Genomic DNA, 26,950 nt, shown 5'->3' with positions numbered 1-26,950 from the left:
GCCGTGGGAGATGAACAAGACAATTTATTAACAGCAGGACCAGGACGGGGCCTTGGCCACGCGGGGAGGGGACAGGGGGGTCTGGAGGTGCCATGGGGGTCAGGGGGTGGGGACAGGCAGGTGGCTGGAGATGTCCGGGAATGGGCACGGCTGGTGGCTTGGGGGGGTCTGGGGGTGCCTCCATGTGAGGACAGTGGCTCAGAGCAGGAGGGTCTGAGGGTGCCACAGGCTCAGGGGGTCTGGGGACTGACAGGGACAGTGGTCCGAGGGGTTCTGGCGGTACGTCCGTGTGGGAACGGTGGCTTGGGGGGTGTCTGGGGGTGGGGACGGGCAGGGACAGTGGCTCGGGGGGTCTGGAGTGCTGCCGGCACTGCCCCTGCCTGCGCGGCCAGAGGGGTGACGGGGGTGATGGGGAGGGGTGGGGACGGGACAGGACGGAGGGGGTTCCAAAGTGCTTCCAGTCCGCGTTCAACGCAAGGGGAGGGGGGGAAACCGTATTCACAGCAGGGAGGGGCAGGGGGCTGGGGGGGGCCGTGGCAGCCCCGTCCCAGCAAGCCCCCGCGGGGCAGGAACCGGGGCCACGGGGAACCGCCGGGGAACGCGATGAGAACGGCAACAAAACCGGCTACGGGGAGGGGATCCCGACCGGGGGGCCGCGGGGAGCGGCGGGGGGGGGCTACTCCTTGGCCCTGCCGATGATGGCGAGGATGTAGAGGAAGATGTTGATGATGTCGGTGTAGAGGTTGAGCGCGGCGAAGATGTACTCCTCGGGGCTCAGCGCCAGCTGCTTGTTCCCCAGGATCAGCTGCGTGTCCACTGCCAGGAACTGCGGGACAGCGCCATGTGGGGGGGCCCAAGGCAGCAGCAGCTCCCACAGCCCCCCCCAACCCCAAACCAGCCAGGCACCCCAAGCACACCCTGCACCCCCCAGCCCAGCCCACATCCTGCTGTCCCCACCGAGCTGGAGCAGCCGGCGGTGCCGGCACTGCCCCCCCCCAGCAGGAATCGGGGATCCCGGCCCCCCCGACTCACGCAGGTGAAGAGCAGGGCCCCCAGCGAGGCGTAGACGATGTCCACGATGCGGTTCCGGATGAAGATGCACAGGATGGAGAAGAGGATGAGCACGACGAGGCAGATGATGAGGACACCCCGGCATGAGGTGAAGTCGTACTTGGTCTGTGGAGAGGGGGATTGGGGGGGATCAGACCCAGCAGGGACCGCAGGGGGAGGGGTCATCCCTCCGTTCAGAGGCCCACAGACCCAGCAGGGAGCTGGGGTGGGGAAGGGAACAGGTCCTACACTGGTTGGGAGCCCCCCAGGCCAGCAGGGAGCTGGGGGAGGGTTGTACACCCCATCTGGGGTCCCCAGGCCCAGCAGGGAGCTGAGGGGAGATCACACACCCCATTCCCAGGTCACACACTCCCAGGAACCCGGCAGGGAGTCAGTGGGGGGTCGCACCCCCGGTCTGGAGCAGCCCTGCCCGGAGCGGGGGCAGCCCTGGCGCTGACCTGCAGGGAGAAGATGACGACGGTGAAGCAGACGACGACGGTGATGCCGACGGCCATGATGACAGCCTCGGTGTCATAGAAGCTGGCGATCATCCCCACCATGTAGGACAGGCTGACAGTCAGGATGGACTGGGAAGGCAAGGGGGGAACCCATCAGGCCTGGCACTCCGAAACATGCCATGTGCCCTTAGCTCAGCACCCCCAAACCTGCCCCCAGACTGGCACCCCACCCAGCTCAGCACCCCCAAACCTGCCCCGACACCCCCCTGGTGCAGCACTCCCAGTCTTCCCCCTCAGCCTGGCACCTCCAAACCTGCTGTGTGCTCCCCGGCTCAGCACCCCAAACCCACCACACCGTGTGCCCCCAGCATGGCACCCCCAAACCTTCCCTGTGCCCCCAGCCCAGCACCCTTACACCCCCCCACACCGTGTCCCTGGCCCAGCATCCTGGCCACCCGAAAACCCGCTGCTGTGCCCCCCAGCCCACCAGGGATACGAGGTTCCAGGGGTGCTTGCGGCGGAAGTCGCCGCAGCAGCTGAGGACGATGAGGGAAATGAAGAACACGGCGTAGGACACGTAGTACGTCCACACGTTGCGCTGCACGAAGCCCCGCACGCCTTTGACGAAGGTGAAGACGGTCACGAAGGCGAAGGTGACGGTCAGCTGCAGCGTGAGCACCAGGAACACCTGCGGACAGGGGGGCGGGTCACAGGGGGCCCCCCCGACGCCCCGCGCCCCGCCCGGAGCCCCCCGCGTCCCACCTTGCGGATGAAGGCCTGCCGGATGCTCTTGTCGTCCCAGTGCGCCGACGGGAAGTCCTGGTTGTCATAGTAGGAGGGGGGCCCATCCTCGTGGTAGGTGCTGTGCAGGGGGGCTGTGGGGAGGGGGGGACACTGCTCAAGGAGGCTGGGGGTCCAGGGGGGTCTCAGGAGCCATGGGGAGTGGAGCTCTGTGCCCCCCAAAGCCAGGTGTCACAGCTGACACAGCTCTGGGCAGTGTCCCCCCCCCCCCTCCCAGGGTCATGGCCAGCGCCATCCCAGGTGGGCAGAGTCCCCCAGTTGCCCCCCAGGATGTGTGGGGCACGAGCCAGGACCCACAGGGGGGTCCCCACTGCCCCACTTGGGCCCCCTGAGCTGTGTGAGCTGCCCCCACCGTCTGCACAGCCGGGCTGAAACAGGGACAGCGCTGCCAAAACGGGGCCCTCCCTCCAAGGCAGCCCCCCTGGCTGCCCTCAGTGCCCAATGCCAGGCACACCCGAAGCCCCCAGACTCACAGCAGCCGGGGGGGGGTCACACACCCACTGGGAGCCCCCAGCTGGGAGCCAGAGGAGTCACACACCCCATTTGGAACCCCCCCAGTCTGGAGTGCACCCCCCAACCCCCCTGTCCCCACTACTTACAGTCTTGGTCACCAGGGACCATGGGCTGGGGCTGGGCATAGGGCGGCTGCGCGTAGGGGCCCTGTGGGTAGGGCCCGGGCGGGGGGTACGGCCCGGGGGGGTACGGCCCGGCAGGGGGGTACGGCCCCGGTGGCGGGTACGGCCCCGGCCCCTGCGTGAAGCCCGGCTGGGGGTAGGGCGCGGGGGCGAACTGCGGCTGGGGGTACGGGGCCACGGGGTAGGGGGCCTGAGGGTAGGCTGGGGGGGCCGCCGGCTGCTGCTGCCCCGCGAAGCCATCGCTCGTCACCAGGAAACTCTTCTCGTGGGACATGGTGTCCCGCAGGCTGCGGCCGCCTTGGTGCTGGGGGGGGGGGGACAGGGGGTTAGAGCTGGTGGCATCATCCCCCGGGGCTGTCACCCACCTCCTCATCACCCCCACAGCCATCGTCCCCCTCAGTCATCACCCACTACAGCCACCAGCCCCTCATGGCTGCGTCTCCAACCCCCCCAGCCATCACCCCATCCTCGGCAGCCCCACACGGCCCTCACCCTCCCACAGCACCGCCGTGGCCATCACCCCTCCGTGGCTGTCACCCCTCCACGGCCATCAGCTCCCACCCCCTCAACCCCGCCCTCGGGCAGCCCTGGGGGTCCCCGCCACCGGGGGTCCCGTCCCGCTCCCCCCGCCACCGGGGGTCCCGTCCCGCTCCCCCCGCCACCGGGGGGTCCCGTCCTGCTGCCCCCGCCACCGGGGGGTCCGGTCCCGCTCCCCCCGCCACCGGGGGGTCCCGTCCCGCTCCCCCGCCACCGGGGGGTCCCGTCCCGCTGCCCCCGCCCCCAGGCCCGCACAAGATGGCGGCGGCGAGGCCGTTGCCATGGCAACACCCCCCAGGGCAGGGGGCGACGTGCGGGGCCTGGTGCGGGTTGGGGGGCTCGGCCATGGCGGGGGGCGGTGTGCGGGCTTGGGGGATCGCTGTGCGGGACCGGTTCTTGCCGTGATTACCGGCAGCGGTGCGGGGGAGCTCCGGCGGTGCCTCACTGCCCCGTCGGGCCGTCACCGGGAACAGCGGGGTCCTGCCAGGCCCGGCCCCGGTCCCCGGCCCCGGTCCCCGGCCCCGGCCCCACCTCATCGAGCCGAGCGGGCTCCGCCGCAGCCCCGGGGCCGCCCCCGCTCCCAGGGCCCGGTTACAAAACCGGGCGGTGCGAAAGCGGCGGCTGCGCCCTAAGCGAGGATCGCGCACCCGGCACCGGTGCCCGTACGGTACCACTGAGGCGGCGGGTACCGGTGCGGTGTCGCTGCCTGTGCCGAAGCGGTGCCGGTGCGGTGCCGCGGCCTGGCAGGTACCGGTGCCGAAGCGGTGCCGGTGCGGTGCCGCGGCCTGGCAGGTACCGGTGCCGAAGCGGCGCCGGTGCGGTGCCGCGGCCTGGCAGGTACCGGTGCCGAAGCGCTGCCGGTGCGGTGCCGCGGCCTGACAGGCGCCGGTGGCGGTGCCCGCGCGGTACCGGTGCGGTGCCGCCGCTGTTCCGATGCCGCAGCGGCCCCGGCCCGGCCAACGGGCAGCGCCGGCCGGTGGCGCAACCGCAGCCGCCGCGTGACGGCCCCGCGCCCCGGGCGGGCGGCGGGACGGGGGGGGCTCGGCCCTGCGGCACCGCGGGGGCGGCACCGACACCGGGCGGGGGGCGCATTTAGGGGGGCAGAGAGAGCCTGGGCGGTTTCCCCGGGGGTACGGAGGGCACGGCGTGTGTGCGGCATGGGAGACACCCTGAACGGGGTCAGGGGGCATGCGGTGCACCCCACATGGGGGGTACGGAGGGCACCCCGAACGGGGGGCATGGGGTGCGGGCACTATGGGGGCACGAGGTTTGGGGGGCTCAGGGGGGTCCGCAGCACGTGTTGGGGGGCGCAGGGGGCTCGCAGCACGGGGTGCGGGGGGTGCAGGGGTGTCTGCATCACGGACTGCGGGGATGCGGGGGGGCACGGTGTGCAGGAGGACTCGCATCACGGGGTGCGGGGGTGCCCGCAGCACGGCGTGCGGGGGGCGCAGGGATGCCCACAGCCCGGCGGGCGGCGTTGCGGGGCTGCAGGTGCTCCCGCATCACGGGTTGCGGGGGTGCCGCCGCCCGCCCCCCCACCGGTTCTCTCGGAGCCCCGTAAGCCGCTTTGCCCTGACGCTCGGTAAAGCCCCGCCGCGGCCTATTTACGGCAGCAGCGAGCCTAATCCCCGAGCGCTGCCGCGGGGGGGAACTGCCGGGGGCCTCCCGCTGTGCCCGTGGCCGCGGGGTCCCGCTCGGCCCCGCTGCCCCCGCCCCGCTACCCCCCCATCAGCCCCTCCTCGCACCGAACCCGGGCGCTGCGGAATGCGGCAGCCGGAAGCGGCGGAGGGAACCTCGCTCGGGGAAGCCCCGGGGCCCCCGCGCCTCCCGCTCGCCGCCCGACCCGAGCCCCCGCCGGAGCCCCGAGCCCCCCGAGCCCCCGAGCCCCCGCTCACCGGCCGGGCCGAGCTCCGCGGGTCCGCTCGCTGCGCGCCGGGGGCGGGGCCTGGAGGGGGCGGGGCCTCGGCTGTGCCCGGCCCGCTGAGCCGGAGGGGCGGGGCCTCCCTTGGGGGCGGGGCGTGTGGTGATGAGAGCGCCCCCTGGTGGCGGCAGCGCGGACCGGGCGCGGGCAGCCCCGGCCCCGCCCCCGCCGTGTCACGCGTGAGGCCGGTCACGTGTCCCCGGTAACGCGAGAGGGACGGTCACGTGACCCCGTCACCCGTGGGCCGGTCCCGTGTCCCTGTGCATTCCCGTGTCCCCCCGTCACCCGTGGGGCCGGTCCCGTGTCCCTGTGGCATTCCCGTGTCCCCCTGTCACCCGTGGGGCCGGTCCCGTGTCCCTGTGGCATTCCCGTGTCCCCCCGTCACCCGTGGGGCCGGTCTCGTGTCCCTGTGTCATTCCCCTGTCCCCCCGTCACCCGTGGGGCCGGTCCCGTGTCCCTGTGGCATTCCCGTGTCCCCCTGTCACCCGTGGGGCCGGTCCCGTGTCCCTGTGTCATTCTCCTGTCCCCCTGTCACCCGTGGGGCTTTTTCCGTGGCCCTCCTCACATGTGGGGTCAGCTCCTGTCACGTCCGGGGTCAGTTCCGTGTCCCCTGGTCACTCGTGGTGCCGCTCACGCACGAGGGACAGTCGCTTGTCCCCCTGTCACCCGTGGGGCCGGTCCCGTGTCATTCCCGTGTCCCCCGTCACCCGTGGGGCCGGTTCCGTGTTCCTGTGTCCCTCTCGTGTCCCCCCGTCACCCGTGGGGCTTTTTCCCGTGTCCCTGTGTCATTCCCGTGTCCCCCTGTCACCCGTGGGGCTTTTTCCATGTCCCCATCGTCACGTTCCGGGGTTCAAGTTTCCGTGTCCCCCGGTCACTGCGTGGGGCTCCGATCTTCCCGTGTCCCCCTGTCACCCGTGGGGCTTTTTCCGTGGCCCTCGTCACATCTGGGTAGTTCACTGTCACGTACCTGGGGTCAGTTCCGTTGTCCCCCTGGTCACTCGTGGTGCCGCTGCACTGCACGAGGGACAATCAACTTTGTCCCCCTGTCACCCGTGGGCCGGTCCCGTGTTTCATTTCCCGTGTCCCCCGTCACCCGTAAGGTGGCCAGGGTCCCGTGTCCCATGTGGCATTCCCGGTGTCCGCCTGTCACCCGTTGGGGGCCGGTCCCGTGTTCCACTGTGGCATTCGCCTGTGTTCCCCCTGTCACCCGTAGGGGGCCGGTCCCGTGTCCCTGGGGCATTCTGTCCCCCTGTCGCCCGCGCTGTCCACCCGTGGGGCCAGGTTCCCGCGTGTCCCTCGTGGGCATTCCCGTGTCCCCTGTCACCCGTGGGGCCGGTCCCGTGTCCCTGTGGCATTCCCGTGTCCCCCCGTCACCCGTGGGGCCGGTCCCGTGTCCCTGGTCATCCCCTGTCCCCCCGTCACCCGTGGGGCCGGTCCCGTGTCCCTGTGGCATTCCCGTGTCCCCCTGTCACCCGTGGGGCCGGTCCCGTGTCCCTGTGGCATTCTCCTGTCCCCCTGTCACCCGTGGGGCCGGTCCCGTGTCCCTGTGGCATTCCCGTGTCCCCCTGTCACCCGTGGGGCCGGTCCCGTGTCCCTGTGTCATTCTCCTGTCCCCCTGTCACCCGTGGGGCTTTTTCCGTGGCCCTCCTCACATGTGGGGTCAGCTCCTGTCACGTCCGGGGTCAGTTCCGTGTCCCCTGGTCACTCGTGGTGCCGCTCACGCACGAGGGACAGTCGCTTGTCCCCCTGTCACCCGTGGGGCCGGTCCCGTGTCCCTGTGTCCCTCTCGTGTCCCCCCGTCACCCGTGGGGCTTTTTCCCGTGTCCCTGTGTCATTCCCGTGTCCCCCTGTCACCCGTGGGGCTTTTTCCATGTCCCCTCGTCACGTCCGGGGTCAGTTCCGTGTCCCCCGGTCACTCGTGGGGCCGCTCACGCACGAGGGACAGTCGCTTGTCCCCCTGTCACCGGTGGGGCCGGTCCGGTGTCCCGCGTGAGGCCGGTCCCCGTGGTCACTCTCGGAGGGATGGCCGCGGGTGCCCACGTCCCGCGTGGGGCCGCTCCCGTGTCCCCACCCCGGCCCCGCCCCCCGCCCTTCCCCTTCCCGTTTTCGCCCCGTTTCGGTTTCGTTTCGCGGCCGGGGCGGAGCCGCGCAGCGCCCGGTGCGTGGGGGGGCCCTGCCCCGCGGGGGGCCTGCGGGATCCCCACGGGGCTGCAGAGGTTCGGGCCGGTCGGGGGGGTCCCGCTGCAGGGGGGTCCCGCCCCGGGGACGCAGGGCGGGGGGCCCTTGGTAAGGGAGATGCGAGGGGGGGACACGGACGTGGGGTTTGGGGAGGGGAGTTGGGGTCACGCGTGGTTGCACGGGGGGGTCCTCGGTCCGCGGGGGGGAGGGGGTGTAAAGGAGCCGAGGGAGATCCCACCCCCCAAATGTGTGGGTGCCCCAGGATGGCAGGAGGGGTGCTGGAGGTGCAGGGGGTCCCCCCCGACGCCCCGGAGGAGCTGCTGGTCCTGTACTTCGAGAGCCGGCGGCGTTCGGGGGGGGGCCCTGTGCAGAGCTGCCAGCGCCTTGGCCCCCTCCTCTTCCTCACCTTCGAGGACCCCCAGGGTAAGCGCGGGCCGGGGGTCCCAGTTCCAATGGGAGCCCTGGGATGCGGTTGTGGGGGGGTCACAGTCCCAACTAGGAGCACCGCGATGGGGTGTGCGACCATCCCGGTCCCAGCTGGGGGCACTGGGATGGGATTTGGGGGTCTCAGCCCCACTGGGATCACTGGGATCAGGTATGTGACGGTCCCAGTCCCACTGAGAGCACTGAGGGGGGCTGTGGGGGTGGGGTCCCAGTCCCACTGGGAAGCACTGAGGGGGCTGTGGGGGGTCCAGTCCCAACTGGGAGCACTGAGGGGGGGCTGTGGGGGGTCCCAGTCCCAACTGGGAGCACTGAGGGGGCTGTGGGGGGTCCCAGTCCCACTGGGAGCACTGAGAGGGCTGTGGGGGTCCCAGTCCCACTGGGAGCACTGGGGGGGTTTTGGGGGGGGTCCCAGTCCCAACTGGGAGCACTGAGGGGGGCTGTAGGGGGTCCCAGTCCCAGTCCCAACTGGGAGCACTGAGGGGGTCTGTGGGGGATCCCAGTCCCACTGGGAGCACTGAGGGGGGCTGTAGGGGGTCCCATTCCCACTGGGAGCACTGAGGGGGGCTGTAGGGGGATCCCAGTCCCACTGGGAACACTGAGGGGGGCTGTAGGGGGTCCCAGTCCCAGTCCCAACTGGGAGCACTGAGGGGGTCTGTGGGGATCCCAGTCCCACTGGGAGCACTGAGGGGGGCTGTAGGGGGTCCCATTCCCACTGGGAGCACTGAGGGGGGCTGTAGGGGGATCCCAGTCCCACTGGGAACACTGAGGGGGGCTGTAGGGGGTCCCAGTCCGAAGTGGGAGCACTGAGGGGGCTGTGGGGGGTCCAGTCCCACTGGGAGCACTGGGCGGGTTTTGGGGGGGTCCCAGTCCGAACTGGGAGCACTAAGGGGGCTGTGGGGGGTCCCAGTCCCAGTCCCACTGGGAGCACTGGGCGGGTTTTGGGGGGTCCCAGTCCGAACTGGGAGCACTGGGGGGTTTTGGGGGGTCCCAGTCCCACTGGGAGCACTGAGGGGGGCTGTGGGTGGCCCAATCCCACTGGGAGCACTGGTGAGCAGTGCTGGGTCCCCGGGGGTCACAGGGGGGAAGGGGGTGCTGGGTCACCCCCAGTGACCCCAGTTTTCCGCTTACAGATGCACAGAATGTGTTGGCCCACGGCAGCCACAGGTTGGGGGGGGCCGAGCTGGAGGTGCGCCCGGCCCCCCCCTGGGACCCCACCCACCTGCTGCTGCATGGCCTCGATCCCCGGACCACCCCCGAGCACCTGGACTTACCCCTGGAGACCCTACTGGGGGTCCCCCCTGGCACTGTCACCCAGTGCCAGGGCCCTGCGCCCGGCTGGGGCCTGCTGCGCCTGCGGGACCCCCTCGCCCCCCCAGGTGGGACTGGGGGCCACGGAGGGGACAGCAGGGTGTAGAGGGGCGGTGGGATGGGGATGCCGGGGGGTGGGGGGTGATGGGTGGGAGTGCAGGGGCTGGGGTGACAGGGTTGGGTGGCAGGGACAATGGTGCCGGGGGTGGGAGTATTGGGGGGCTGGGGGATCTGGGAGCACCAGGGTGGCATTTCGGGGTGCGGGTTCTGCTGGGTGCCCAGCCCCGAGACGCTGGCGTGGGGGTGGTGGCACCGCCGTGGGGTTCCCGGTGTCCCCATCCACCGCCGTGCCGCAGAGCTGGCGTCGGCGGAGCAGCGGGCGCGGCAGCAGGGGCTGGCGCTGCTGCGGGTGCCGCGGAGCCCCGCGGTGCTGGTGCGGGCGGCGGCGGCGCCGGCGCTGAGCCGGGACCTGCTCGAGCTCTACTTTGAGAACCGGCGCAGCGGCGGCGGCTGCGTGAGGGACGTGCGGCTGCTGCCAGCTGGGCGCGGGGCCGTTGTCACCTTCCAGGAGCCAGCAGGTGAGCGGCCGCCAGCGGGACCGCCACTGGTGCCAGGGGACCGTGGGGAGCCGCTCTGGGCCGCTGGCTGCCCGTCTGTTTGTCCCCCCACAGCCGCAGAGCGGGTGCTGCAGAGGCCACACCGGCTGCAGGACGTGGTGCTGGAGCTCGTCCCCCACTACCCCTTCCTGGAGCCGCCGGAGGAGAGCACGGACCTGCCCCTGGACACAGTCCCCCCTCTGGACAGGGCCCCTCCTCCTGACACGGAGCCCCTGCTGGTCATGGACCCCTTGCTGGACGTGGAGTGCCCTCCGGACACAGACCCATGCTCGGACACAGATGCCCCTGTAGCAGACACGAACCCCACACCGGACAGAGCTGCCGCAGTCCCAGCGCCGGCAGCACCAACATCACACCCGGTGCCGGAGCAGCCGTCACCCGCCGTCCCTGGTGGGAACAAGGACACAGAGGGGTTCAATGCTGTGCCCAGCCAGGCCCAGTGCCCGGGGCCTGTGTCGGTGGTGGTCCCGGAGGCGGGTGTCGGCGGTGCTGGCGCAGGATGAGGCGCTGGTGCCAGCAGAGCCGGGAGCTGTGCGGTACCTGCAGCAGCACTACCAGGACGTGCTTGACAGCATCCCTGAAGTGTCCCTGCTGCCACTGGAGGGGGGGGACATCTCTGGGTTCCGGGTGAGCTGTGGGAAGGGGTATGAGCTGTGGGAAGGGGTATGAGGTGTGGGAAGGGGTATGAGGTTTGGGCAGGGGTATGAGCTGTGGGAAGGGGTATGAGGTGTGGGAAGGGATATGAGGTGTGGGAAGGGGTTTGGGCGGGTGTGGGCAGGGCTCTGTGCTGTGCTCCCACCTCCCTGTGCTCATGGCACATCCCAGTGCCAGAGGCTGCCGGGCCCGTGGTGCTGCCCGTACTGCCTGCAGGTGAGTGGGGAGCCGGACAGACGCTGGTGCCCAGGGGCTGATCCCCTTGACCGTCTCCTGACAGGTGAGTGGGGAGCCAGGCCGGTGCCAGGCAGTGGTGGATTTCCTGCGGAGCCTGCTGGACTCGGTGACCTCGCACCCCACAACCCTGCACTTCCCTGGCATTGCCCGCTTCCTGCGGGACCCAGCTGGGCAGGCCTCCTCCGGCAGGTGGAGAGCCGCTTCCAGTGCATCATCCAGCTGGACGGTAAACCCTGGAGCCCTCCAGATCCCCAGGTGCGGTCTCGTGGGGAGGGGTCTGGCAAGCAGGTGCCATTGTGCTGGTCGCTGCTGTGCCGGAGCAGCGTTGGTGATGCCACCCCTCGATCCCCACAGCCGGAGCTGGAGGAGCTGCTGCCCCTGAGCAGCCACTGCGACTCCTGGCACCAGGACCTGCCTGAGGACAGCAATGCCACCGCTGACAATGGTGATGATCGTGACAATGCCTTTCACTCCAACGTAGGTGAGGGGCGAGGGGGCCACTTTGGTGCCCACTCTCCAGGTGCTGCGGTGGGATGAGGGGGCCATGGGTGCTGGTCCTCCCCCAGGACATGGTGGGGCCTCATGGTTGACACCCCGCTGCTCCCGCAGAGGAGATCAAGGAGGTGCTGGCAGCGCTGCACCCCAGCGAAGACGACGACTGTGAGAACCCTAGCCTGTGGCCTGACACTGTCCCCGGCACCGAGTGGGACCCCGACGCAGAGTTCCCCAGTGTGGCCGGTGGGGAGGGTGCCAGGGAGCTGCTGTCGGACACCAGGGTGGAGGAGGAGGTGCAGATGGCCCTGGCCATCCAGTACTCCATGGAGAGCACGCGGTGCGAGGAGGTGGAGCTGGCGCGTGCCACCGCTCTGTCCCTGCGCTCCTACTGCCGGGAGCAGGAGCAGGCTGAGGAGGATGCCGGGCTCCTGGCCGCACTGGAGGCCTCGCTGGAGGAGGCGCTGCTGGCGGCAGATGTGGCGCAGGTGACGGTGTTCTGCTCCTTTGAGCAGGATGTGTCGGCGGTGCGGCAGGAGCTGGACTGGGTGCTGGTGGGACAGCTGCGGGCACAGGAGGTGGTGAGCGAGCGGCTGCGGGCGCTGCCGGCCGCCGGCCACTGCGCGCTGGCCCTGCTGCGGTGCCGGCACGCCGTGCACCTCAGCCTGTGTGGTGACACCGCCACACTGCGCGGCTTCGCCAAGTACACGGCCCCTGCCGCCCAAGACCTCGTGTCGATGCTCCAGCGCCCGCTACCACCGGGGCATGGTGCCACCGCTGTCACCACTGCCACCACTATCACCTCTGCCACTGCTGCCACCACTATCACCTCTGCCACTGCTGCCACCGCTGCCACCGCTGCCACCACTGCCACCGCTGCCACTGCGCATTGGGTGCGCTGGGACCCCTCTGGCACCGCTGTCCCCTACGCCCCCGAGGCAGCGGCGCAGCTGGAGCAGGCCTGGTTGCGTCGGGAGCGCAAGCTGGATCTGGTGCTGGATGGGCGGCCCTTCACCGTGGATTTGGAGCGCATGGAGGAGTTCAACATTGGCAGTGCCCTCGCCGTGCCCATCTGCCGCAGCCAGCCCCCGCTCGAGAGCACCTCCTGCCTGCTTGGTGCGTGTGGCTGCTGCGGGGCCAGCCCTGGCCCTCGCTGCGCCCACGTTCACCGGGGCTTTTCCAGCAGAGCCGGAGGTGGCTGGGCTGGAGGAGGAGGTGCGGCTGCTGGCCCTGGCTGAGGACTCGGAGGAGTTCGCTGATGCCGTGCACCATTTCTACGGGACACTGGAGGAGCTGCACAGCCAGATCAGCATCGTGCAGGTGGGTCCGGGGATGTGGGACCCCCAGGGTGTCCCTGTGGCAGAGCAGTGACACAGCGGTGCCCAGCAGGTGCAGAAGCTGATCCATCCAGTGCTGTACAAGCAGTACCAGCTGAAGAAGGGCAGTGTGAAGCGCGCCTGTGCTGCTGGCACTGTCGTGGAGCGCATCCTCTTCCATGGCACCACCAAGGCCTCCAGCCGCGAGATCTGCCTGCACGGCTTCAACCGCAGCTTCTGCGGGAAGAACGGTGAGCGCCGGGCAGGTGTGGAGCGACCTCGTGGGCATGGTGCCCTTGGTGTGGGAACAGGGTGCTGAGGGAGGCATGGTGCCACCAGCATGGGAACAGCGTGCCAGCGGGGGAACGGTGCCATCGGTATGGGAATGGGGCACCAAGGCAGGCGTGGTGGCATCGGCATGGGAACACGGTGCCCATGTGGGCCTGGTGCTGACAGCATGGGGACAGGGCACTGGGTGCCATTGGCATGGGAATGGGGTGCCAATGTGGGCACAGTGCTATTGGTGTGGGAACGGGGTGCTGAGGTGGGCACGGTGCCATTTGCACAGGAATAGGGTATCATGGGTGCATGGGAAGGAGGTGCTGATCCAGGCACGGTGCCATCGGTGTGGGAACGGGGTGCTGAGGTGGGCACGGTGCCATTTGCACAGGAATAGGGTATCATGGGTGCATGGGAAGGAGGTGCTGATCCAGGCACGGTGCCATCGGTGTGGGAAGGGGGTGCCGGGGTGGGCACCATTTGTGCAGGAATAGGATGACCGTGGGTGCATGGGAAGGGGGTGCCAAGGTGGGCGTGGTGCCGTTGGTGTGGAATGGGGTGCCGATGTGGGCCCGGTGCCGCTGGCACACCCCCCGTGCCCCGGCTGACGCCTGGCCCCGCAGCCACGCTCTACGGCCTCGGCGTGTACTTTGCGGCGCGCGCGGCCATCTCGGCACGGGACCGGTACTCGCCACCCAGCGCCAAGGGCACCAAGTTCATCTTCGTGGCCAAGGTGCTGACCGGGGAGTTCACGGCTGGGCAGCCGGGGCTGCGGGCACCCCCGCTGCGGGAGGGGTCCGGGGCCCACCAGCGCTACCACAGCGTCGTGGATGACCCCCGGCAGCCTGACATCTTCGTCATCTTCAACGACACCCAGGCCTACCCCCAGTACCTCATCACCTGCCGCTGCCGCCGCCGCCGCCATGGGGCCCCCCCTGACCCCCCCGGCAGCCGCTCTGGTTCAAGGACCCCCCCTTAGCCCCCAGAGCCTCCTGGCACTGGTGCCACTGCGGGGGTTACGGTGTCCAGGGGCTCAAGGGGGCCCTGCCATGGGGACTTGGTGTGCAGGGAGGTTCCTGCCCTGCCCAGGAGCTTGGAGTGGGGGGATCCTCACTTGGGGACGTGCCTGGGTACCCTTGTGCCAGAGCAGGAGGTGGACAGGAGGACTTGGGGTCACCAGTGTGACACCAGTGAAATTTGTAATAAAACTGCAAATAAAATTGGGAACAAATTAGAGCCTTTTGCATGGCTGGGATTGAGGTGGGACTGTGGGGAGGGGGTCCCAGTCCCAACTGGGAGCACTGGAGTAGGAGGCAATATCTATGTCCCAACTGGGATCACTGGGATTGGGGTGGATGGGGTCCCAGTCCCAACTGGGAGTGCTGGGAGCTGGGGTCCGGCAGGGCCTGGCTGTGTTCCCCCTGTGAGGTGGCTGTTCTGGGTGGTGGCTCTGGGCCACCCCAGGGCTGGACCTGGCCACTCCTGCACCTCTCCCTTCTCCCTGCATCCTGCTTCCTGCATCCTGCCTGCTCCCTGCTCCCCACCTGCTCCCCACCTGCTCCCTGCCTCCTCCCTGCCTGCATCCTGCTCCTTTCCTGTTCCTGTGTCCCAGTGGCCCCCTGAGCTGTGCTGGGGGGACCCGGGTGCCCACCCTGCGGGTGTGGGCAGAGCCCCCGCTCTCGGCAGTGCTGGCAGCGCCGGTGCCCACCGGCGAGGCCCTCCAGCAGGCAGCAGCGGGGGGACGGAGGGGTGCACAGCCTCCCCTCCACGCCCGCTTTGCCCACTGAGATGCCCCGGGTCACAGGTGGGCGAGCGCAGGGCCGGGGGTCTCGGTGACACCCGCACCCCTTTGTGGAGCCCACACGGAGCGGGCACGAGTGTGACACCAGCGGCTCCAGCGCCGGCCCCGCGGGCACGGGCGGTTCCAGGGCAGGGCTGGCCGTGGCACCGCGCCGGCGTGTGCCAGCCCCGCTGACGTGTGCCAGCGCTGGGATCCCGGGGGGCATCGTGCCAGCCGTGCCAGCCCCGCGCACGTGGCGCCAGCCCCGCTCCCCGGGGAGCGCCGGCGGAGGGAGGCGAGAGCCGAGAGGGACGGGGCTGCAGGAGAGGTTCTGGCCGCTCACCCACCCCTTCTGCAGGGTCCGGTGCCCCGCGCCCCGCGGGTGCCCCGGCCAGGGAGTGCCCGGCGCTGCCGGTGCCAAGCGTGCCGGACCTTTGTCCCCTGACGCCGAGGGGCCCGCGGGGCCCAGCGCCACTGAAAAGGGCCCTTTGTCCGGCTCTGGCCGGGGGATTCGCTCCCTGCGCCCGTGCCGGCACCGGCACATGACCGCGGCAAGAGCGGCTGCGCCAGCACCAGAGCCGGACGGACGGAGCGAGCGGCAGCCCCGGTACGGCCGCAGCGAGATCGGGTGGGGGGTTTGAGCCTTGGCAGGTGCTACAGTGGGGACCGAGGGTCCTGTCGAGCCGGGAAGGGGCCCCGACCTCGGCGCTGCCGGTGCCACATTGCACCGCCCCGGTGTCGGGTCCCGGGGGTCCTCATGTCACCCCGGTCCTCGGTCCTCGGTGGTCTTTGCGCCCCGCGGGGGGGGTGAGGTTGTGCTGGGGTTGCCGGGGTCGGTTTGGCGTGCGATGGCCCCGATGAGGCACACGGTGGGGCTGGGGTCGGGGGGCTGTGCCGTGCGATGCCACGCCAGGAACTGGATGTGGCGGGGGAACCGGGGGTCTTTGAAGCCCCCGAGACCCCCCCAGTGCGTGTGGGCACACGGGTGTTCTGTGCCGTGCACACAGCGGTGCCCGCTCCGGGGTTTGCCTGCAGCCAGCCAGGGCCGGGCACACGCGTGTCCACCTGTGTCCACACCCGGCTGTGCACACGCACCGGGGGGCTGCACACACGCCTGTTCTCGGCTCCAGATCCTTTTGCCGGTACCGGCTCTGGTTTCCCGGCACCAGCTCTGGTTCCCACCGGCTCTAGCTCCGGTTCCCACTGGCTCCAGCTCCTGTTACCAGCTCCGGTTCCCACTGGCTCCAGCTCCTGTTACCAGCTCCGGTTCTCGGCACCAGCTCTGAGTCCTGGCAGCAGCTCTGGTTCCCAGCACCGGCCCTGGATCAAGGCACCGGCTCCGGTGCCCAGCACTGGTCCCAGGCACCAGCTCCGGTTCCCGGCACTGACTCCAGTCCCCAGCCCCATCTCCCCAGCTGTACTGGGGATCCCTGGCTCCCAAGCTCCCGAGCTGCCAGACCAGACGCCCTCCTGCAGTGCTGGTGGCTGGAGCCGCGCTCTGGTCCCCAGCCAGAAGAGAGACCGGTGGCCAGCAGGGTATGAGCACCACGCTGGAGCCTCGCCGGAGCCGTGCGAGGGCCGAGCTGGGGCTCCCATCTCATCCCTCCGCCACCGCGCTCCCCTGGGCTCTGACTGCGGCAGCCGGCGGCGGCCCGTGCACCGTCACCCGTGCCACCGTCACCCGTGGCCACCGTCACCCGTGGCCACCGTCACCCGTGCCACCGTCACCCGTGCTGCTGCCCGAGCCGGTGTGCCGCTTATGTGCCAGCGGTGTGCCGGTGATGTGGCCACGCTGTGCCGGTGCTGTGCCCACGGCTGAGCGCCCAGCCGGGGCGGGGAGAGCCGAGCGGCTGCGGGACTTCCCTGCGGGAGCGCGGGGCGGAACCAGCCTCGCCGGGAGCGCTGGGCGGGGTTCACCCTCTCCACACTGGTTGCAGTGGTGAGAGTTAACCCTCTCCGTGTCTGGTGTACTGGTCACAGTTACCCTCTCTGTGCTGGATGTACTGGGTGCACTGGTCAGTTAACCCCTGGCTGCTCGGTGTACTGGGAACATTGGTCAGGGTTAACCCTCTCCATACTGGATGTACTGGGGAAAGTTAATCCTCTCCGTCCTGGGTGTACTGGGTGCACTGGTCACCCGTGCCATGCTGGGTGTACTGGGAGTGCTGGTCGGGGTTGGCCCCTGGTGCTGGCTGTACTGGGAGCACTGGTCGGGGTTACCCCTGTGCCGGTTGCGCTGGTCAGGGTTAATCCATCCCGCGCCGGGTGCCCGGGGGTGCGTAGGGTGCGGAGGGTGGGGCGGTGAGATAAGGCGCCCCCCGCTGCCCGCCCCCCGCCCCGCCTCTGCCGCGAAGCCGGGGCCGGTGCCGGTGCTGGTGCGGGCGGAGCCCCCGGGGCCATTTTCCCCCGGAGCCCCCGCGGTACCGGTGCCGGTGCTCCCCCTCGGTGCCGCATTCCCTCCGGAGCCCTCCCGGTGCGGTGCCGTTTCCCCCCCCGGTCATGCCCCCCCGTCGCGTCCCGGCGGACATCGTGGCGCTCGGTGAGTCCCGCGCGTGGGACCCCCATCACCCGCTCCGCCGTGGAGCCGGGGAGTGGCGGAGGGGCGGCTCGGGGGATGCTGCGGGGCTGCCGCAGGGCGGTGGGGGGGCTGCAGGAGCCGTGGGGGCTGGGGGCTGCGGCGTGGAGGGGTTGTGCCGGAGGGCTCTGCTGGGGGTGCGAGGGGTCTTTGGGTGCTGGGACCCGAGTCTAGGGGCGGGGGGGTCCCTATGGATGCCCCTGCGGGTGGGGGGAGGCGGCGTGTCAGGCCCGGGGTGGAGAGGCTGCGCGGGGGACGTGGGCGATGGAGCCGGTGACTCAGGCTTGGCACCGCGCCCCCCACGCCCGCCCCCCACCTACTCCCCCCCACACCTGCTCCCCTCACTTGCCCCCCACGCGCGCTCCCACCTCTTCCCCACGCCCACCCCCGCCTGCCACTCCACTGCCGGGGGTGCCGGTTGATGCTGGTGGGTCTGGGGTCGCCGGTGATGGCGGTAACACCGGGGTCCGAGGGTGCCGACGGGGCCGGGCGCTGTGATGTCGGTGATGCCGGTGGGTCCGAGTGCCGGGCCCGGTGATGCCGGGGCCGGTGGCTTTCCTGGGTTCGGAGCTTCTGCAAATGGCGCCTCGGCCGCGGCAAACGCCCGGTGCTGCCGGCTCCTGGGGGAACGAGCCCGAGCCGCTGTCAGGGCTGCGGAGGCGCCGGGGCGGAGGTGGGATCGCGGAGGTGTCGGGATGCTGGGGGCAGGATGGCGGAGGTGCCGGGATGGCGGAGGTGCCGGGATGGCGGGGGCGGGATCACGGAGGTGCCGGGATGATGGAGGCGGGATGGCGGAGGTGCCGGGATGGAGAGGGCAGGATCGCGGAGGTACCGGGATCACAGAGTCATCCCCGCCGCTACCGGCACCCTCCGTCCCGCTCCCCTGGGAGCGCTCCTGGCACTGAGGGGCTGCAACCGGCACCGACCCCGCGGGGCGCCCGCCCCAGCCGAACCCCGGCAGCCGCTCGCAGACACGGAGCCGGCCTGGCCGCTGCCCCGCTGCCGGTGTGGTGTTGTCCCCCATAGCTTCGGTCTGGTTGTTCTGCCCGTGCACGCCCCGGCTGCGGCGGCACTGGCCAGGGGTCTCACGGGCGAGTTCCCGGTGCCGGACCGGCCATCACCGAGGCTCCCTGCCCGTCCCTTCGCCGCGGTGGCCCCGTGGGGACCGTGTCCCTGGCAACACCACTCTGCACGGCTCGGCACAGACCCCGCTTCCCGGGGCTGTCCCGAGGGGTTCTGGCACCTCCGGGCGCCCCGTGGTTCTGCTGAGTGCTGAACCGGGTCTGTGTATGCGGGCGCCTGCCGGTGCTGCCGTCCCGGTGCCCGGACCGTCTCTCTGCCGCAGGAGCCGGGGTCAGCGGTGCCGGGGATCCCTGAAGCGAGAAGGAGGGCGGTGGCGATGCCGCGGGTCCCTGGTGCCCTCGGTGCCGGGGATCCCTGAGGCGAGAAGGAGGGCGGTGGCGATGCTGCGGGTCCCTGGTGCCCCGGTGCCGGGGGTCCCTGAAGCCCGAAGGAGGGCGGTGGCGATGCTGCGGGTCCCCGGTGCCCCGGTGCCGGGGGTCCCTGAAGCCCGAAGGAGGGCGGTGGCGATGCTGCGGGTCCCTGGTGCCCCGGCCGGGGTCCGTAGCGTACGAAGGCGATGGTCCCGGTACCGGGGGTCCCTGACGCCGACCCTCTGTTACAGGAGCCGGGGTCTGCGGGCAGCCGGGGGCCGGCGGCGATGGCGGAGGAGAGCTCGAGTGGCAGCAGCGGCTCGCCTGGCGCCGGGGACACGCTGCCCTGGAACCTGGGCAAACACCAGCGCTCCCAACGAGCCAAGGCGGCCGCGGGCAACGGGACGGTGCTGGACCCAGCCGCAGAGAGCGGTCATCCGCATCGCAGGTACGGCCCGGGGGACCGGAACGTGTCCGGGGAGTCGGCGGGATGTGACACGGAGAGCCGGGACGTGTCTGGGGAGTCGGCCGTGACTGGTGGGCTCGGCATGAGCCGGGGGTGGGGGTGGGGAGTCAGGCCCGTGACCGGGAGCCGGGATGTGTCCGGGGATCTCGGACGTGACCCGCGGGGGGATGGAGGGGTCGGAGCGGGAGGGACGGTGTCTGGAGGCCCGTGGGGCGATGCCGTGGGGGTCCCATGGGCCGGGGGATCGAGGGGTGGCAGCGCGCTGGGGGCTGTGCCGAGGCCGGGGCAGGGAAGCCGCCATGGGGGATGCCGTGCCGTGCCGTGCCGTGCCGTTGCCGTGCCGTGCCCGTCCCCATACGGCTTCCAGTGTATTCCCCCCACGGAGCACTCAGCCCCCCCCGGCACAGAACCCTCCCCCCCGGCTATTTCCGTTTACACCTCCCTGTCCTTCCCGCCTCCTTCCCTCCCTCCCTCCCCGCCCCCCCGTCGCTGTCCCCGCTCGAGTTTCGGGGCATTAGTGTCTATTTTTAGGGATGACGATGCCCCGGCCATGGGGCCGATTCCCCCCCATTCCCCCCCCCCCCGCCCCAGCTCGCCCACGGCTGGGACTGGGCTCCGTTGGGGTTGTTGGGGGCCGCGGTGGGGCCCCGCTCAGTGCTCCCCAGGTGGCACTGGGAGAACGGAGCTTTAAAAATCCCTCGGTGCTCCTGGGGCTGCTGGGGAGTCCCAGGGGGAGTGACGTCCCTGTCCCCCCCAGCTGGAGGGCACGCGGGGGTCTCTGTGAGGGGCTGAGCGTTCACCAGAGGAGGGGGCGCCCGGTCTGCCCCTCGAGCGAGGGTGGGAGGTCAGGGTGCGAGCCAGGCGGTCCCTGCCCGGGCTCTGGGGTGCCCCAGGCACCCCCCACCCCATCCCTCATCACCTGCATCCCCAGCCCCCACACTGTCCCCTATCATCTGGGACCCTTGTCCCTTATCGCCCACCCCTCGCCCCCTTTGCGCTCCTTTGGGCACCCGTGGGTGCCCCACGGACGGGGCCAGCAGTATCGGGGTTCGGGCAGTGCCACATCCCCAGCACCGTGTGACCCCTTTGGGAGGCGTAGAGGATTTCACTCGCCCCATGCCCCATGGGGTGCCCTGCCCCGAGGGCTGCCCGGCCCCTGGGTGTCCGTGGGCGCCGTGTCCCGTGGCTGCCGCTTCCGCGAGTCGCGGCGCGCGTCGGGGCGGTGTCCGGCGGTTCCTTTAAAGGGCTGGGCGGGGGCACGCCCCGTCCCCTGTCCCGTCCCCTGTCCCGTCCCGTGCCCCTGCACAGCCGCGGGGTGCGGGGCCGCCGAGCCGCTGGACACGCCGGACACGCCGGGCACCCCGGACCCCGGCCCCGGCGCCCTCCCTCGCCCCCCACCACCGCCCTCCGCCGCCATGGCCACCGCCGGCCCCCCTCCCGCGCCCGAGGAGCAGGACTTCATCCAGGCCTACGAGGACGTGCGGAGCGCTACAAGGGTACGGGACCCCTGCCCCACCGCGGGCCGGCCGGGGGGCGCAGTGGGGCGCCGGCCGCGGGGGGGCAGCGGGGGAGCGCGGCCGCTCATTCCCATAATTGGGCACGACGGGCACCGCCGGCACGGCCCGGGGGGGGGACACGGCGGGGGGTACGGGGGACACGGCCCGGCACCGCGGACCCCACGGGGAGCGCCCCGGGCTGCTGCCCTCGCCGGGGGCTCGGTGACCGAGGACGGGTGGGGGGCTGTGGCCCGCGCCCGCCGGAGCGCCTGGTGAGATCGGTGGCGGCGTGGTGGGGCGGGGGGGCTCCCCCGAATGCTCTGGGGACGGAGGTGCTGCCGGGTGGCTGGGGCGGCGCGGGGGGGCGCGGGCGGTGAGGGTGCGGCGGCGGGGGGCAGCGGAGCTCCGGTGCTCGGCTGTGGCAGTGGTGGCACTGCTGGCTAGCATTGGTGGCATCGGTGGCATCTCGGGGTATGCGCTGGGCAGGGGTCTGACCCCGGTGCCTCTCCACAGTTGCCCCCGGTGCCTGCGCGTGGCCGAGGGCGCCCCGGTGTCGCGGCAGCGGCCGCGGCCATGCCCTTACATGGGAGCGGGTGCTGCCTGCGGGGGCAGCCCCCCGGCCCCACGCCGGGGGTCCCAGCTGCCCCCACTGCGGGGTCCTTCGCATGATGGGATCTGGCAGCTCCCACCAGAGTGGGACCCCAGCGTTGGGGTGGTGGGCACGGCCTGCAGCCCCTGCTTGGTGCCGCCACCAGTTTTGCCACAAGTCCCGATATCCCCTGGCTGAGGGACCCCGGTGCACTCGGTGCTGTTGGGAGTAGCTCGGGCACGCCCAAGCCTGGCAGATCCCATCCCGGCCCGGGTGCCACTGGCAGGGTGGCACACGGTTCGGCAGCTGTTGTCCCTCAGCGGTGCCAGGGCACCGTGGGATGGGTTGGTGTGGCTTGGCTGGTGGTGCTGGGCAAGTGGCAGAGGTTCAGTGTCACCATGCTGTGCCACCTCACCGGGTGCTGGCAGGTGTTCATTGTTACCATGCTGTCCCACCTCGCTGGGTGCTGGCAGGTGTTCGTTGTTACCATGCTGTGCCACCTCCCCAGGTGGTGACACTTGTTCCTTGTCACCATGCTGTCCCACCTCACCAGGTGCTGGCAGGTGTTCCTTGTCACCATGCTGTGCCACCTCACAGGGTGCTGGTGGATTTGGTTTTGAGGTCCTGACGTGGGAGTTTGGTGTCATTCTGCTCCCACCTCACCAGGTGCCAGCAGGCTCAGTGTCACCATGTGGTCCCACCTCACCGGGTGCCGGCAGGTTTAGTGCTGTAGGTCCTGGGGCAGGTGTTTGGTGTCATCGTGTCACCCCACCTTGTCGGGTGCTGGCAAGTTTGGTATCGCCATGCGATCCCACCTTGCTTGGTGCCGGCAGGTTTGGTGCTGTTGGACACGGGCCGGGTTCAGTGTCACCACACAGTCACTTCTCACTGAGTGCCAGAGGCTTTGGTGTCACTGTGCAGTCCCTGGCTGGGTGCTGGTGGGTGTGGGACCCGGGGGGGTTCCTGTCACTCCTTGCCAGGTGCTGGCGGGTTCAGTGCCGTGGCCCATGGGTGGGTGTGGATGCCCGTGGCCGAGCGGCCAGAGGACGGTTTGTCTGGAGGAGTGATGATGTCAAGGCTGAGTCAGCACAGCCGGGAAGCATCACAAGCCAGGGCAGGCGGGAAGGGTGACACAGTGGCGGTGGGCAGGAGCCCATCGGAGCTGGTGATCCCTGCCAGCACGGCTGGCACGTGCCATCCCTGAGGCTCAGAGCCCAGGGGGACCCAGCAGCCATCTACCAGGGACTCTGCCGTCCATGGGGCAGGGGCTGGCAGTGCTGGTGGTGGCCCTGGCATTTGGCTGGGTGCTGGGGGTACTGGGATCTCCAGGTGAGGTGGGCACCGGGCACCTCGTGCTTTCTCCATCAGAGCTGTTACTGTGGCACAGTGCCCGGCGTGCACTGAAACCAGGCTGGAGGACACAGTCTCCACTGCCACCGTCACCACTGCCACCGTCACTGCGGCAGCTGGGCCCCGGGCTTGGCACGGCGTTCATCCACAGTCACCTGTGGGGGACAGCTGGGCCCCTGGGACACCCCAGCCCTTCACCGGGGTTGTGGAGTGGAGACCACACCAGGGTCCCTCCCACTGTCCCTGGAGATGGCCAGTGCTCACAGTGCCATAGCCAGTGTCCCTGGGAGTAGAAAGTGACTGCATTATGGTGGCTATGTCATGGTCCCTCCAGGTATCCTTGGGGTTTGGGGGCTGGCTGGTATCCGTGCTGGGGTCCCTCCTGGTGTCCATGCTGGGATCCCTCCTGGTGTCCCTGGGGATCTGGGAGTACTGATAGCCACAGTGATGATGGTGGCTGCAGTGCTGTGGCTATGCTGGAGTCCCTCCTGATGTCCCTGGGGCTTGGAAGCTGGCCAGCATCCTGTGTGTGGTGGGCCAGCAGCTATGGTGGCTACAGTGTGGTAGCCTCCTGGTGTCTCTAGGGCTGGCCAGTGACCACAGTGGCTACGGTGGGGTGGCTGTTCCGCAATCTCTCCTCATGTCCCTGGGGCTTGGAAGCTGGCCAGTGTCCTGCGTGTGGTGGCCAGAAGCTATGGTGGCTACAGTGTGGTAGCCTCCTGGTGTCTCTAGGGCTGGCCAGCAACTGCAGTGGCTACGGTGGGGTGGCTGTTCCGCAATCTCTCCTGGTGTGCCTGGGGCTCAGAGACTGGATGGTGGCTGCAGTGGTTGAGGTGTGGTGGCAGTGTCAGGGTCCTTCTCAGTGTCTCCAGGGTTCTGGGGGTGGCTGTGATGCAGTGGCTGGTGGCCACAGTGGCTGCGGTGGCTGCTGGCCACAGTGGCTGCAGTGGCTGGTGGCTGTGCTGGGTCTCTCCTGGTGTCCCTGGGGCTCGGGGGTTGGCCAGTGGCTGTGCTGGAGGGGCTGAGTACCTCCCAGTGTCCCCAGGGCTGGGCCAGTGGCAACAGTGCGATGACCATGCCACAGTCCCTCCTGGTGTCCCCAGGGCTGGCTGGTGGGCACGGTTGTGGTGGCTGGTGCTGGGTCCCTCCTGGTGTCCCCAGGGCTGGCTGGTGGCCACGGTGGCCGCAGTGCGGCGGCAGTTCCCGCTGGGCTCGGGGCTGGTGTGGCCCATGCAGAGCTGAGGCTGAGGCCTGGCACCACCAGCTTGGCACCGTGCCAGGGGCTCCCACCAGCCCCCAGACGGTGGTGCCAGTGCCAGCGGGGGGAGCTGGGGGGGTCCTCTGCCCCCTCAGGGACAGACACCCACCCAGCACTGCTGGCAGGGCAGAGCTGGGCTGAGGCCCCATGCCCCGGGGATGGGCCCTACTGGCAGGGGAGCTGGGCTGAGCTTGGGGGGCTGTACTAGGTGAGGGGGGGGGCTGGGCGTGGGGGGCACTGTGTGTGCTGGGTGGGAGGTGGGGTCTGTGCTGGTGGAGGGTCTGGACTGGTGGGGGGGGTCTGAGTGGTGGGACGACGCTGGTGGGGGGGCTGTACTGTGCTTGGGCGGGCACGGGGCTGTGCTGTTGAGGGGGTGCTGGGTTGTTTTTGATGGGGCGGGGTCTCTGCCGTACCGGGGGCCGGGGAGGGACTCTGTGCCGTGCCGGGGGGCTGCGAGGCCGGTCCTGGCCGGTGGCGGGGGGGGGCGGTGTCGGTGCCGCAGGGGCGGGGGGCTGCGGCGGCGGGGCGGGGCGGGGCCGCGGCCGGGGGGGCGGGACGGACCCGCCCCGGAGCTGCGGGACCGGCCGGCAGCGTGCGGGAGCGCGGGCAGCCATGGAGGGGGCGCGGGGCAATCCACCACGAGATCGCCTCACTCAAAGGTACCGGGGGAGGGGCACCGGGAGGGGTCCAGGGCCAGGCCCACGGGGACCGGCGGGAAGTCCGCGTCCCGGGGAGGATTCCGCGTCCCGCGGGGGAGGGGGGGGGCGCGTCCCGGGGAGCTCCAGCCGCGCCGCATCCCTCCTGTGCCAGTGTCGCAGCGCAGGCAGGAGAGCGGGGGTCACCGGGAAACGCCCCGGCATCACCGTGGGTGCCCCGGCATCACCGGCGTCACCCAGAGTTTCCCGGTGTCACCAGGCCCGTGCCAGGCACCGCCGTGCTGGTGCCGTGTTACCGAGCCGTGCTGCAGAGCCGGCGCGCTGGGGCGTGAGTAACGGGCGCCGGCGGATGCCGGTCACGGGGCTGCTGGCGGCTACCGGCCCCTGTGTCACCGCAGCGGGCAGAGAGCCACCGCGGGGCCCGGCACCGCAGCGAGCCACCGGGCCGGGCTCGGGCTGGAAAGGAGCCCGGCGAGGGTCGGCATGTACCCGGCGAGAGATGGGATGGACCCCGGGAGAGTCGTGGTGGACCCCCGGGAGCGTCAGGGTGAAGTCAGCGAGGGTCGGGGTGGCATGGACCCCGGCAAGGTTCGGCATGAACCCCGGCAGGGCCAGGGCGCCCGGCAGCTGTGGCGATGCCGCAGGCCCCAGCGAGGGGCTCCGGGTCGTGTCCCCTCCCGCAGAGCCCGGGCTGCGGCGGGGCTGATTTACGGTGAGAACCATCCCGGCGCCGGGACCCCTGCTGTCGCCGGGACCCCTGCCGGCGCCGGGACTCCCGCTGGCACTGGCCTCATTATGAGCCGGCCTCTGGCCGCGGTGCCCTCCACAAACAGCCGCGGCTTTGTTCCGCTGGGCACGGGGAGTCCCGCGGCCCCGCCAGACCCCGGCACTGGCACCGGCACCGGTGCTGGCACCGGCGCCGGGAGGGCAGCGCCGGCCCGTGGCCAGAAGCCGCTGCCACAACCGCTGCCCGCCCCAGATTTGGGGGGCTGCCCCTCGCCGGGCTGCCCGAGGGTTCCATGGGGTGGGGGCTCAGGGGTGCGCAGGACCTGGGTTGGGGAGTACCCCGGCCCCGGTGCTCCCGGCCCGGCCCGGGATGCGATGAGGTGAGCGGAGCTGCGGAGCCGATGCGGGAAGGCTCTTTCCCGGTGGGTGCGGGGGTGCCGGCGCCCTGCCCAGCACGGGGCAGCGGCGGGACGCTGGCGATGGCCCCGCTGTCACATCGCGTTGGATCACGGCGGGCGGCGGGCGCTGACGCGGCACTTCCCGGAGGGAGCCGCCGGCGCGGCCGTGACCCCGCTGCGGGCTGGGGGTGCGGGGCCGCGGCTGGGGGGGACACGGTCCTGCTGCCCCCCATCACTTCCCTATAGATGCCCCCATTGCTTCCTCCATCACAGACACCATCTCTCCCCCATTGCTGCTCCCCATCATTTCTCATCTCTACCCCCCCATCTTTGCCCCCATCCCTGCCCCCCATCACTCCCTGATTCACTGCCCCTCCCTCTACCCCAAACCACTGCCCCCCTCGCTCCTGCCGTCTCTCCCACCCCACTGGGGTTCTGGGGTGCTGTGGGGCTCTGTGGCTGGAACGTGCCGAGGTGGGGCTTAGGCAGGCAACTTATGCTCTCCCAAGGGATCCCCTCTGGGGGGTCTGGCACCCCAGTGCTCACGGGCCCCTGCGCCAGCTGTGCTGGGGCCCAGTGGTGGGGACTCTCGCAATGGGAGCCCCACTCCACCACACCCCTCTGCCCTCCGGGATGGCGGGATGGGGAAGTTGTGCGAGTCCTGGTGGGGGCCCCTGGTGACACCAGTGCGTTTACATCCAGCCCCCGCGGGTTTGGGATCCCCGCGGCCTGGCCAGCAGCCCCCCATGCTTGGGTCATTGCTCCACACCAGTAAACCCCAGTGAACCCCAATGCCACTCCCAGTAGTGCCATTGGCAGGACAGGGGTGCCGGGGATGGTGCCCCTCCATTCCCCCAATGCTGGCGGGGGGCTCCTGCTGCAGCCTTGCAGCATCCCTGTGCCCCGAGCTCACTGCGCTTGGCCGGAGGGGCTGAAGGAGCCCTGGGGGGGTTCCTCCCCTTTTGGGGTCTGTGGGCCTGGGATCCCCCCGGCATGAGGCAGCTCCCGGCGTGGGGGACACCCTGGCAGCCCAGTTCGCCCCACACAGTCCCTCCTGCTCTATGATGTGGGTGCCACCCACACCCCCTCACGGAGAACCTGGGTATGCCCTTGGAGAGGGGGGTCGGTGCTGGGGGTCCCGCTGCTGCGCCGGGGGCCGTGCTGGGGTCCCCGCGGTGCCAGTGGGGGTTGTTGGGCGGTTCTCGATGCCGGGGGGCTCAGGGGCTCGGGCAGCTGCCTCGTCCCCACCTGCCACCCGGAGGGTGTGGTGTGGCACAGCTGTGCCACCACCGCGGT

At 70.8% G+C, this 26,950-nt stretch overlaps 3 protein-coding genes across 3 annotated transcripts in view; 2 read left to right on the top strand and 1 right to left on the bottom strand.

Annotated features, from left to right (window-relative positions):
* GRINA (glutamate ionotropic receptor NMDA type subunit associated protein 1) lies at positions 1 to 5,455 on the bottom strand. The gene is made up of 7 exons (XM_039549850.1): positions 5,377 to 5,455; positions 2,909 to 3,248; positions 2,271 to 2,383; positions 1,996 to 2,196; positions 1,509 to 1,637; positions 1,033 to 1,176; positions 1 to 826 (listed from the first exon to the last, which is right to left on the bottom strand). Exons 2-7 carry the CDS (start codon positions 3,216 to 3,218, stop codon positions 677 to 679), a joined length of 1,047 nt encoding a protein of 348 aa, XP_039405784.1. The 5' UTR covers positions 3,219 to 3,248; positions 5,377 to 5,455; the 3' UTR covers positions 1 to 676.
* A 2,357-nt stretch (positions 5,456 to 7,812) lies between these two features.
* PARP10 (poly(ADP-ribose) polymerase family member 10) lies at positions 7,813 to 14,163 on the top strand. Its single transcript, XM_039569905.1, has 10 exons — positions 7,813 to 8,003; positions 9,155 to 9,400; positions 9,689 to 9,910; positions 10,004 to 10,450; positions 10,884 to 11,095; positions 11,195 to 11,321; positions 11,450 to 12,448; positions 12,519 to 12,652; positions 12,722 to 12,899; positions 13,551 to 14,163. The coding sequence occupies exons 1-10, from the start codon at positions 7,826 to 7,828 to the stop codon at positions 13,904 to 13,906; spliced, it is 3,099 nt and encodes a 1,032-aa protein (XP_039425839.1). The 5' UTR covers positions 7,813 to 7,825; the 3' UTR covers positions 13,907 to 14,163.
* A 3,002-nt stretch (positions 14,164 to 17,165) lies between these two features.
* The window catches only part of PLEC (plectin), a 50,317-nt gene continuing 40,532 nt past the window's right edge, over positions 17,166 to 26,950 (top strand). The window contains 3 exon segments of the mRNA XM_039548850.1: positions 17,166 to 17,246; positions 18,967 to 19,137; positions 19,139 to 19,163. Coding sequence (XP_039404784.1) covers positions 19,003 to 19,137; positions 19,139 to 19,163 — 160 coding nt within the window. The 5' untranslated portion in view covers positions 17,166 to 17,246; positions 18,967 to 19,002.

The sequence above is a fragment of the Corvus cornix genome, chromosome 2 (assembly GCF_000738735.6).
Source record: "Corvus cornix cornix isolate S_Up_H32 chromosome 2, ASM73873v5, whole genome shotgun sequence".
NCBI classification, from domain to species: domain Eukaryota; kingdom Metazoa; phylum Chordata; class Aves; order Passeriformes; family Corvidae; genus Corvus; species Corvus cornix.
Note: the sequence above shows the minus strand (reverse complement) of the source record. Positions and strands in the feature narration are given on the sequence as shown.

What these genes read in the sequence shown, in the direction of transcription:
- GRINA (XM_039549850.1), bottom strand. Translation starts at nt 3,218, where the DNA reads ATGTCCCACGAGAAGAGTTTCCTGGTGACGAGCGATGGCTTCGCGGGG. An exon ending in GGTCCCTGGTGACCAAGACT is followed by an intron (nt 2,384 to 2,908) that starts GTAAGTAGTGGG and finishes CCCTCCCCACAG; the next exon opens with CCCCCCTGCACAGCACCTAC. An exon ending in TCGTCATCTTCTCCCTGCAG is followed by an intron (nt 1,177 to 1,508) that starts GTCAGCGCCAGG and finishes CCCTCTCCACAG; the next exon opens with ACCAAGTACGACTTCACCTC.
- PARP10 (XM_039569905.1), top strand. Translation starts at nt 7,826, where the DNA reads ATGTGTGGGTGCCCCAGGATGGCAGGAGGGGTGCTGGAGGTGCAGGGG. An exon ending in GGACCCCCTCGCCCCCCCAG is followed by an intron (nt 9,401 to 9,688) that starts GTGGGACTGGGG and finishes GCCGTGCCGCAG; the next exon opens with AGCTGGCGTCGGCGGAGCAG. An exon ending in CAGCTTCTGCGGGAAGAACG is followed by an intron (nt 12,900 to 13,550) that starts GTGAGCGCCGGG and finishes CTGGCCCCGCAG; the next exon opens with CCACGCTCTACGGCCTCGGC.